At 46.9% G+C, this 12,082-nt stretch overlaps 1 protein-coding gene across 1 annotated transcript in view; it reads right to left on the reverse strand.

Moving 5' to 3' along the window:
* LOC131667436 (lachesin-like) overlaps positions 1 to 10,451 on the reverse strand; it is a 120,914-nt gene extending 110,463 nt beyond the window's left edge. The window contains exon 1 of the mRNA XM_058940838.1: positions 9,908 to 10,451. Coding sequence (XP_058796821.1) covers positions 9,908 to 10,124 — 217 coding nt within the window. The 5' untranslated portion in view covers positions 10,125 to 10,451. The remainder of the gene's footprint in view (positions 1 to 9,907) is intronic.
* Between the last annotated feature and the right edge of the window lie 1,631 nt (positions 10,452 to 12,082).

The following is a 12,082-nucleotide window of genomic DNA, read 5'->3' on the forward strand; positions in this document are numbered from 1 at the left end:
CTCTCGCCTCTCACTTGCCGCGACTTTCTCTCAATCTTCACACGATGAACTAGCACCCACAACGCACTTCATCCTACCAACGAAACGAATCTCTACGGAAAACAATATTCAAAAGGAACGTTTGCATTGCTCGCTTATTGCATTTTCATTGTTACGAATGTAGCGAATTACGAATGCAAATTATTACATTGCTCAACGAATGTCCAATTGATACGTTATTAACGAGCACGCGGCGCTCGCTTCACCTACATTCAATCACAATCAATATTATCCCTTATTCCACCAAGATTACTATCGATCCGCTAATAACAATTAAAAAAAAAGCCATCGTTGTCGGCGCTGAGTCATAGCAAGGTTAAGCGAATAGACCAATAAAGTTGCGTGCTACATAAAAATTGAAATGGTTAGCTAGCTATAGGAGGCGAAGGCAAGATTGTAGGTTGCGTCGAGAGCGTCAATATTCGTGCGGCGGTAGCGGCTGCTTCTCTCTTTCTCGAAGGATGATATCAAAAAGTTTGGCGGCAACGCACGTTATATTGGTGTCGCGTCGCAGTGCCGGCGCGCCGGATTGCGAAAAGCGCGTTAGCAGCAGCCGAGAATGCGGCTTGACGCAGGGGGGGGCAGGGACGGCGAGCATTAATATTTCAGAACTTCGTCCTGATGCCCTTATACCCCTCTCCGACCGCCCTGCCGCCCGTGAGCCGCGCGATTTTTCCTGTTATCCCGTGTACACTTGGTGAAAACTCGATTCTGCAGAGGTCTTGAACCGTCGCGGCGCGTTAATGTTGCAGCCATTACGCTTCCGTTGGCATTAATAGATGCTCGAATGACTTTTGTTCGCCAATCGCTTGGCTTTCCTTGATCCACCGTTTAGTCTGCAACATTGGATACCAAATTTGAGTTGGCTATCTGATACTCAAGCAAGCCGCGAGCAACGGTAAAAAGCATGCATTTATTACCTAGGAAGAACATAGCTGTGGAATGTTATTCGTTAAGAAAAGAAGGGAACGAAGCGTGGGCGGGTGAGGTCTCAAAGGAAATTGCAAGTGAGAAGCTACCTAGCAGAGCGGAGAAAGCACGTCGCGCGGCATTTCTCCAGTTCGGTTTCGCGAGCACAGATGCAGACAGAGACGACATACACGCTTGCACGTCTCTCTCTCTCTCTCTCTCTCTCTCTCTCGCACTAGCGAAGAAACAGAGAAAATTGAAAGCTGCGCGGCTGCGAGTAGAGCTAATGTAGAAAGCGAAAGAAAAGGTAAAGATTGGAGGCGCTACGCACTGGTGGGTCGGGCTTTCGAGGGTGAGAGAACGTCTCCCAAGCGGGCATCGTTTGCGAGGCAGCGTATGCGGCGAGAAGAGATGGAGCAAAGGGAATCGGCCGGCGACGATGGGCGCGGAAGAAAGCGAAAAATGAGCGAGCGCTGATCAAAGATAATTCCCGATATCGAAGATTAAGGATCATTCCCCCAGCGAGATGGCGAGCGAGCGAGCGCCTAGTTTGAGAATCAAAGTCGGCTGGAATATAAAATGCATAGAGCGCTTAATCCCCGGGGTGCGTGCCAAATATTCGCTCTCTCCATTCTCTCTCTCTCGCTCTCTCCCCCCGCGCTTCTGTTATTCGCTCTTGGCGCCTACTGTTTTCCACTTCCATCGCGTGTTCTCGCATTTTCTACGGCTCTTCAGCTTTTATTTGCCGTGTATTCTTCATATTCCCGCACTTTATGAATGGCAATGAGATGACTCCAAATCTACTTTATAATTCCAGTTGCTTTCCCTCACTTGCATTCTCGTGTAGCCATCTATCACTGCCACACAGCCCCAAGACTATATCGAGTGTCGTGCGAGCACAGCAGCAAATCCATTCCCATTGATTCGTCTCCAGACAATATCAAGTTGGCGGCTGAAATTTCATAATTAATAGAGAGGAATGGCACTACAAGAGGCTACAGTCCTGCTGAAGAATGGAAAACGCGCATCAGAAACGAGAGTCGCTCTGTTTTGGCTAGCTTGACGTTAAATAAGGGCGAATTGAGGAAGCTGTGGGCGAGAGAAAGCGAGAACGAAAGGGGGACACGTACGCCGCCGCTCGACGACGCGCGTCGATGAATTACCGAGGGGAGGCGAGCGGGGGCTGGCTGGTCGGCTGCAACGAGCCTCAAATTATTCGGGGACGCGTTCTACCGGCCCTCGTAACCCATGATTTATCATTGAAATGTCTACCTGGCGAGTTGCGTCTGTCGAAGTTTCAGATCTTTCATTGCCCGCAGACTTGCTACACTTTCCTCTTGATCTATCACGCCGTGTCTACCATTCAACAGCCCTACATCAGTTTTTTTTATTGGATCTTCATTGATCGTCGATGACTAATATTGTCGTTTGTAAATACACTACCTTTTCACGTGTACGGCTCAGTGTCAAAATGTACACTGTTACAGTAACGACATGTCCACAATAGCTTTTCACCGTTCGAATGCTATATTAAAATGTATTCTACATTTTTTTCAACGTGCATACTTCAATTTCCTCTTAGTTTTCAGAGCTTCGTGGACATTGATCAAATTACAATTGAACTGTTCAAAAGCCTGAACCATACTTTTAAAGCATAAGCATATACGAATCACATAACATGATTTTTCAATCACTAAAGTCAATTATTTAAAGACAAATTCCACACGTTTTTAACTTTCAATATCAACATTTCACACTTTTGTCATTAAGATTTAAGCTACTTATCACTGCTTCTGATTGTAATAATTTTTCGGTATCATAGAAATCATTAAATAATTGTTTCTAAAGTTAATGCTCCAACATCAAACTTCCCGTGAAATCACTTATATGCGCGCGTTGTTCATTTATACATGCTAATGTATAAATGAACGTACGCAGACACGAGAAATCATGCTGTACGTTCGGAGTGCGTGCCTCACGGCACAATGAAAAACCAGCGGTGGAATCGAATATTACTTTAAAAATATTGGGAAATATTCGTACGTCAATATTGGATAAATAAGAAAACAAGCTGATCGCTGGGTCTTGAATAAGAAGTGTATAATGTAGTCGCGCAGGCGGAACAATTTCGGCTTGCAGTTTATGCGAGCGGTGCGGTGGCAGCGGTGGCGGCGACGGCGGCGGCGGAGGATTTTACGGGCTAGTCAACGCGGTTGCACAAGCATCGCGCGAAAATGAGATGTAACGCTCGTACAACTGTCGCACTTGCGGAGCTTGGAATTGTGGCCGCAGGCTTTGCCCGAGCCACCAGGGAGAGCCGGGCCTTTTCCACGGCCGCGCGGTGGCAGCGGCGACGACGACGACGACGACGACGACGACCTTTTCTCCGTCAGCCTTGTACGAGCCCTTAAACTCCTCGATTAAAGCTTGGGCTATGTACACACACACACACACACACACATGCACATTGTACAAATTGCCATTATTCGGCTTTATGTGCTCTAGCACGTGCTTTATGCATCATTAATCTCCATCGCGTTCTTTTTTTATTATTACGTTCTTCTCTGCTGTTTCATAGATCGTCAACATTTATCAATGGATATAAGCGCCTGCGTCGAGTTTTCGACGAGTTTTCGACGAGTTTTCGACTATTGCAGTGATCTTTATTTCAATTTGAATTCCATTCGTCCGAAACGATTGAGAAATGTAATAATGGTTGCTATAAATTACTTCAATGTAAATTGGCGATTGTTTTTGAAGCATCGATTTGGAACGTTCAGTTAATGAATGCCCAACCCTACATTCACAAAGATATTAAAATGAAATAATAATTAATAATAATTACAGGTAGCATATTCACAGAGAGAATGAAACGTTTCTCGTCACAAGTTCATTATTCCTTTTGCCGTTATCATATCAGTGAGAGCTTTTGTATAAACGCGGACAGGTCGGTAGAGGCGTTTTCATTATATTTTTTCTTCGCGGCATCTCTCTCGCTGTTTTTGATTATTCTTTTTTTCGGCAGGCTCCCCTCTGGAAGCCAGTGGCAAACGACAGGGACAACTTTAACGCGCGATGATTGCGGAAAAAAAGGTCGGTGCACGTGACTAGGCGTGTGTTTCGCAGCTTGACAAAGGGGCACGGCGCACGAGCTGTCGAGCTCGTCGCTCTCCCGCTTTACTTTGCCTCGCACATATATACACGAGCCGACACGTGCACGGCCAACTCGTGTCACTTGCGGACAACTTGCACACTTATAAATTGTCCGCTTAAGCATCTGCGCGCGTTACTTTAGCGCTCGGGCATCGAGTGTTCATTAGTCAACGGATACACACACCTTTCGCGCACTCTCGCCACGGTTGCCACGGCTGCCACGGCTGGATTGCAAATCAGTGATATCGATGAAGCTCTGGACATGCTGCTTTCCAATGCAAATGCTCGATTCCCAATCGTCCATGTACATGTCATTCGTAAATTGCGCTGTGGAAATCGATGCGAATTCGTTATGGAACATTGAGCGTCGCGGATCGAACAAAGCCCAGTTGAGTTAGCGTTAGCGCTGATATGAAATTTGGCAGCGATCGAACGGGCCAGCGGGCGGATCGAGCGAATTGCTTGAAACAATAATACACAGCAGCCGAGCAGAGAGCTTGCAGCGGGGCCTCGGCGAATTGTGCGTTAGCGCGCGGAAAGGCGGCGGCGCTGCGGCGCTGCGGCGCTGCGGCGCTGCGGCGACTTCTCTTCCCTTCAATCTTAGTCCCATAAACATTTATGAGGGTGCGCTCACGTCGCTAGACTGCCTCTACGTGCAAGCCGCGACTCGAAATCTGCGCTCTCGAGACGCCTCTTGCTTCGGCAGTCGATCGAGCTTCTTCTTTTACGGTTTGTCGATTACTCTCCCCACCCCGCGCGCCTCTCCTCGCTTAATTTATCGTTCTATTTACAAGGCTTTACTGCCGCGTTATAAACTGCCTTATTGCCGAATTGTCTCTGGCTGCTAGTCGAGCGCCGCTCTGTCAGCGGCTTGCGCCAGATACTCGGCCAATAACTCACTTACATTTGCTCGTGGAATCAGAAGAAGTGGAGCCGGCAGACGCGCTTTTGTCGCCGGAGAAAGCTCGTGCTTACAGATAACAAGTCGGCTGGCAGATCTTCGAAAAGGAACACGAGTGGCTTGCACTGGTCGATCGGGGCGAGACCCCTCTCGCTCTCCTCGTCGGCATTCTAATTTTGCGCCAGGCTCGGCCCGCGCCGTTGGAACGCTCCCCCGATCGGACTGTCGCGATATGCGCATTAGCTGCGTTACATTAGATTTGCTCGCCTACGCAGCCAACTGTCGCCGGCCTAATTAAGGGGGCCGATCTCCCCCTGCCCCCGTCAGCGTGACAGATGGCGCCCTTCGGGCTATGCGCGCCTCCTATACAGATAATACCTTTTCCGCGGCCTTGTTACGCTCTCGCCGCGACAAAAGGGGGAGACGTTCTCTCAAATTCGCGAAAACAAGCCGCAGCTGTACAGCTCCGTCGAATTGCTTCTCGGGCGCTTCTCCCGTGTATTTCGTCCGTTTTTACGCCTCTCTATCGGGCTGACGAGATCGACGATCGCGGCAAAGCCTAAGCAACGTTGCTCGCGATTCTCGGGCCTCCCTTCCACGGACTCGATATCTGATACCGCCAGACAATGAGACGTCGCCGCCGCTGCCGAAAGCCTGCCTCGCCTTGGCCCGGCGACTTATCGAGATTAGAGTCCGCGCGCCGACAGAAGTCATTGACTTCGCACTCGAGATGCGGCTGGCAAGTGCGCGCAGGGGCAAGCTCGAGCGTCCCGAACTCGTTCCGAACTCGTTCCGCCACCCGCCGCCCGTCGCGCACATACCTGATTAAGATAGCCGGCGCAGCAACAAAGCTCGCGCTCCCTCACTCACGTTGTCTCTCGATGTCCGACTGCACTGGCGGACTTTTGCGGCTTTACGGCCTGCAAAACACGTATATGTATCGCCCAGTAACAATCCCGTGCCGATCGAGAGTGCTCCGATCAGCCATGTAATATACATCGCTTAATGTGCATCGTTCAGTTGAAAGCTCATCTGTCAACGTCTATTTGGATGTATGGATTGCCGAGTGACGTATGTTGCACTGTACTTATCAACAAATTGATAAACAACTCGTGATCGAATAATGGATCTGAACTTTTTACGTATATATTTTATTTATATTTATTTAATTGCAGGTAATAATAGATTGCTGTAAAAGTAACTGCTCTACGCATGTAGTCAATAGAAAATAGAAAAATATTCTGAATTTAATTTTCATTTAATTTTCATCATGATTGGTTTTTCCCGTTGGTGGTTCGTTGCCTGATTAATACGAGTGCCGACTGTCAATATTTGTCAACGCGGACCAACTACGGGTAAACTGCTGCTTTAATTTTTGATTAATTTAGTGACAACTAGCTCCAGCTAGGGTATTCCTAAGCAGCCCCTCTTTCTTTCGTCTACATATCAAAGACAGCGAATACAGTAAGGAAAAGAGTGCTTTTTAAATTTAATCGACGCGTGATACCCGCAGCCAATTCTATCGGAAACGTGACTATTTTTTTCAAACGTTCAGGCGGCGCACTCACCAAATTATTAAATTTTTTGATTTCATTATTCTTGGGAGTGTTGACTATCGGCAAATAATTTAGCTTTTTACCGCGCATGTTTTTGACACCCATTTCTTGCTCGCAGTAGAAAAGAAACTGTTACTTTGATGCGATTCTCATAGTTCTTTAGAATCTAATAGAAAACGGCAGAACACAGCGTCAGCCTGACTTGAAATTGGAATGTCAAAGGTGGAAATCTGTGAAAAAGCACATCTTGGTTGATTTTCTGCTGAAATGATGGAGCCTCGCAAAGCTTTGCAAAGGCCAATCCGCGGGATCTGTTAACTATGACAATAACTCAAATGCAAATGTCGAGCATAGTCTCGTTGGCTATAGTCGTAACTGGTCCCAGCTACCTTGAATGGAGCGCAAGTAATTATTAATTGCCAAAGGGCCAAATAGAATTATTTAAGATAGCATCTGGAATATGTAGCGAACGAATGAAAATTGCGTATAGTAATCGAGAGAAAAAACGACACGTTGATAGCAAGCGCTTATAGGAGCGTCAGTGAGCACTATTGCTACTGTTTTCTCTCGACATATACGCGTGGCCGTTTCACATATTACTCGGCTATGACATATATTATTTCAAATTGGCTGAAATGACGCAGCGAATCGGTTTATTGATGCAACAGTGAATAAATTGATGTTCAGAACGCAATTATTATGATTACGCAGAATGGATCAGCTGGCAGAATGAAAGAGAAGGCCAGTGCAACGTTATTATTCGATAGATGTTTGGCGATTGACGCCGAGCAGGAACAAAGCTATGGGTTTTTCGTAATGATTAGGATGATTGCGAATATCGAGCGGAAAGCAGCGCGAAGCATTGGAAAACAGTAAGTAGAGTAATGGCTGGTGGGGCGTAAAAAAGGCAAGGCAGCGCGTGCACGAAGCGATCCTCGTTAACGAGCCGCTTCTCCAGAAACCGGAAATCCAGGCGACTCGCGTGAAAGCGAGAAGGAAAGGGCGGCGCGGACAATTAGCGCTCGTTATATCGCAACCAACGCAACGATCCGCGTCAATTTTCAGCGCTTCCACGTATAGCTGGCGCAGGGTGCTTCGGCGAAAGGATAAAAGCGTGAAAAGTGGCTAACCGCGCCAATAATGCCCGGACAATTACCACGGATTGGCGCGCGTATGGAGCTAAGTCCTGTTAATGCCGCGCGATTCATTAGCATTCGCTTATGTGCTCGCGCTGCCGGCGATCGGCTTGAAAAAATACCTCTCTCCTGCCAGGGGGCTTTCCCGTTCCGTTGGCCGCGCTAGTCTGCCGCCGCCGCCGCCGCGGATAGCCCCGCAAAGTCGCAGTCTTGCCGCACGCGCCAACTTATGAATTATGCATGCCAGACGACTCGTTGACTAGCCCAAGCGCCGATCTTGTCAGACGAGAAGCCTTATATACACGCCTCACTCTCATTTCCAGCTTGTTTCAACAGCCCCTGTGCACGCGCTTGCAAGCACTCCGACCTACTGTCACTCAATATCACCTATTCATCATCCCTCCGTTTCATTTTTCCGCCATAGTGCTTTTCATTTTGATTTCTCGGATTTCCACTCAGTTTCATTGCTCCCTAATGGCCTCTAGCGATCCATCGCTATGAAAAATGCGCGACTTTTCACAAACGGAACACTTTATTTCTTATTTTTATCGAGTTCGGCAAATCGATCGACGTTTTATGCACGATCACTTCTGGTCCAAGCCCTTTGCAATAATTTGTCGCCATTTATTACGCCATTTTATTTGGTTCCTTCAAAAATGGGATTTTTCGCCGCAAACCCACCGCGCACAAAAGGAAATTCCAAGCTTACAAGAAATACATTTCAAAACATCACGGGTATATAACTGTAGATTGTCCAGATAATATCTAAATTGAAGCGGAGCTCCACTCTCGACAATCCTGTCATTGATAAGTTTAGGGTAAGAACAGCTGAGTCACAAACGGCAATTCCAGAGCTGGCTATGGCTTGTCATCAACTGGGCGTGTATACGTACATTTTTATTACTGAATCGTCACAGTTCGTTGTAATTGCGACAGAAATCTAATGTTATATTTGGGCTTACAACGCCTAACCATTGATAATGTTATGTACGTAAATAGTGCAAATTAAAACGCTAATACGAATACATCTTAAGTCCGTAGATTTTACATAGAATCATCAATTTAGAAGATATTTTTATGTTTCCAGAAAAACTTTATTGAAATCTTTCAATCGGTTGTCTGTCAAAAAACTCTGAGGTACAAGAATTGAGGGTTGCGACAAGATTGTGATTTTTCGATCGGATTGGCATCCAGCTTGTGCAAAGTTATTCTTCGTAGCTGCTGTCGGCATCGAAACATAATTTCGATCGTCTTTGCGCTGTGAAACGGGATTATCGTGCTTGGGTTCGTTTGGAGAGAAAGCGAATGAAAGACAGAGAGAGAGAGAGAGAGAGAAAAAGCAGCAGCAGAGCACTCAGTTGCAATCCGTTTATCGTAATACTGATCGCGATAAAGCGAAATCGCGTCGCGTCCTCGGCGATTGACTGGCTCTACTGCTGTTGGTACTGGCGCCCGTCGGGGTAGTTTTCCTGTCCCGAACGCGCATACACGTGCAGAGCGAGCCCCGCGCGAACTTCGGAAATGGCCCATAAAATAGCCAACGACTCGCAAATCCTACCCCAGCCTGCGCACTCTCTCTCTCTCTCTCGTTCACTTTATCTATCTATTTTCGAATGTTACTTCTTTTCACTCCCCTTCTTTCCCTCTACACACACACACACATGCACGTACAAATGTGTACGTATAAATATACATGTTATTATTATGTTATTATTTTATTTTAGTTATTGTTACTTCAAGAATTAGATTTGTTAGAAAGGTAGACTAGGTATCAGTAGGCATTAGGCTAGGTTCCCTATAATCATGAGAGACATGCTACCAACCATCTCCATTTGGAAGTCTGTCGGAGGGGAATTTTTATATACATCGTGACTGCACCTATGCAGTCGACAGTGCAATCCGAATCAACAAATGTACATGTGGAATTTTCATTAAATTCATTCAACTAGCCGCTGACACTCGCGATTGACATAGATGTTTTTCAGTCACTGTACCTATCTACGAATTATTGCGAAGCCGAGTTTTGCAGGAAATATCCTCTCGAATAAATTTTCATCGCGATTGAATGCCTTGGTACATATTATCGACGATTCGATATGAACTCGTAATATTTGATTTAAAACTGTGCCCGATGGAGAGTGGAAATGATCGCGAAGGAAAAATCGCCGTTCGGAAGAATAACAAATGACGAGGTAGGCTGGCGAGGTACTTGCCAGTGGTGAAGGCTGCCACGGCAGCGACGTTGCCGGCGGCGGCTATTATCGAGACGAGCCACGTGCCAGTGAAGATAGCCATGAAGCTGGCTGTCAGTTTGGTGCCGGTCCGCGCGGGCCGCGGCGCGCTACACGTGGGCAGCGCCGGCTCCGGCATGGGCTTCTCACCGAGCCCTCGGATGAGATTGCGATTGTGGTCGAGGCGACGCCGATGCATGGCTGCAAATCCGTCCCGACCTAGGCCCGACTAGGCATCTCCCTCACGCTGGCGCAACGGACAGACCGACAACTACTGGCACGCGCGCACTTCTTGGCAGACTGTCCCGCTACTCGTGTGTCATGCGAGCAAACAGTTCACTCGAGCACTGCGAGGGTCGTGGACGCCCAGCGACGGGTACTCGCCATCGAATTAGCCGAGTAGCGACGCATTCCAGCCGACGCGCGCGTCCACATGTTTCATCGGTACAGCGAGTATGGGCGAGCAACGCGGCGGCCGCGTTGGGGCTGAGAGCGACGCGCGTGTGCACGCAATTCGTTCGCGGACGCGGCCAAGCGTCGACTGGAGATAGAGTCGAGAGTAGCGGCGATCGCGAGTCGCGACGGCTCGCTCGACTGGTGGTCGCGCCTGCGCCCTCGCGCCGCGGTCCGCCAGCCGGCGTCCCGGTCGGCGCCAATCGTCGCGGCCGCGAGGGTGACGCCCCCGAGTCGCGGGGGCGGCGCCTCCGGATTAAGACTTTCGACTTGCGCCGCCGCCGCCGCCGCCGCGCGAGCGCTGCCCGCTGCCGCCGACGCGGCTTTCTTACGTCCGCGAAGGCGAAACGGGAGGCGGCCACGGCCGGCTAATTTCAATCTGGAGTCGGCGCCACGGAGAGGAGACAATTTGGAGGGCTGTTTGGCCAAGGGTCGCTCTCTCCCTCTCTCTCTCTCTCTCTGCTCGTGGTCGCAGCCGCCGCCCGCGCGCGCCGATTGATTCCGCGGATGGGCCGCCGCCCGAGGCCAAGCCACGGCCCGAAGCTCTCTTCCCGAGTTTATCGGCTCGTAAGCCCTTGGTCGTTGTTGACGTTTTTCGCCGCCGCCGCGCCCTCCCCACCGCTCTTCGGATGCTGCTTACTTCTTTTCACAGATTTTCCTTTCTTCCTCGCATTTTCTCACTGCTGCCTGCGTGCACTCTTTCATCAATTACTCATATTTCTAACTTATAGCATGAATACAGTAATCAATTCGAACTTACTCACAAAAATTAATGCCGTCGCATGAAACAGAATGTCTAATGGACTTACAAGTAATGGCGTTATTTCAGCAAAAATTTCAATTACGTGACCGAGTAATTTCACTGAATGACGACCAAATCGCAGTCACCATTTACAACATGTAACATACACTACGTACCTAAAGAGAGACTTTTAGTCTCTTAGAGATCTTTAGTATTGGTATAATTTGAATTTTCGATATTTTAAAAGCAACGTATTACTTTTGGCTGTAACATCATTACAATGAGAAATTCATGTGTTAGTAATGCTGTCATTTTTTTGTACGAATTACAATTAAATTGATACTTAAAATCGAACACGAAAATTGCTCAACCGAGAATGTGCACTCAATTTGAAAATTTAGCAAATTCTTGCCGAATTAATGTTATCTTTTGTATAATTAACCATACAACGGTTTTATATTTTAATTTTTCATCAAGCTTAGTTTGTAGTAGGATATTATCAAATTTATCAATCCTATTAAAATATAAATAATTGACCCTCTTTATGAAAGTCGACCAAATATTATATTAATCTGGTTAGTAGCAGCATGAAATTATCAAATTTTAGTATATAATGATTTTATGAATAATTATCGAATACTTCTAGATATAATTCTTCATTATAAAATTTTACTTAATTGAAAAGGTGATTAGATATAGCATAAGTAGACTTAATGATCTGTTTCAGACCTACTAAATAATAGAAAGCAATATGTTGAAGTTTACAACCATAAAAGTAATTCAGCTAGGTTCATACACTATTATTTATAATATATATCAATGATTTGTTCAACATTTTTCAATATCGCCTTAGGCTAAAGATACTATAATTATTAATATTGTAATCATTGGTTAAATGCATTGAATTAAATTAAAATATTGTTAAGACTTAATCGCTGGATGCTTGACATTCTTAAAATATT

Source organism: Phymastichus coffea, unplaced genomic scaffold (genome assembly GCF_024137745.1).
Source record: "Phymastichus coffea isolate CEN01 unplaced genomic scaffold, Cenicafe_Pcof_1.1 PCOF00066, whole genome shotgun sequence".
Taxonomy (NCBI): Eukaryota; Metazoa; Arthropoda; class Insecta; order Hymenoptera; family Eulophidae; genus Phymastichus; species Phymastichus coffea.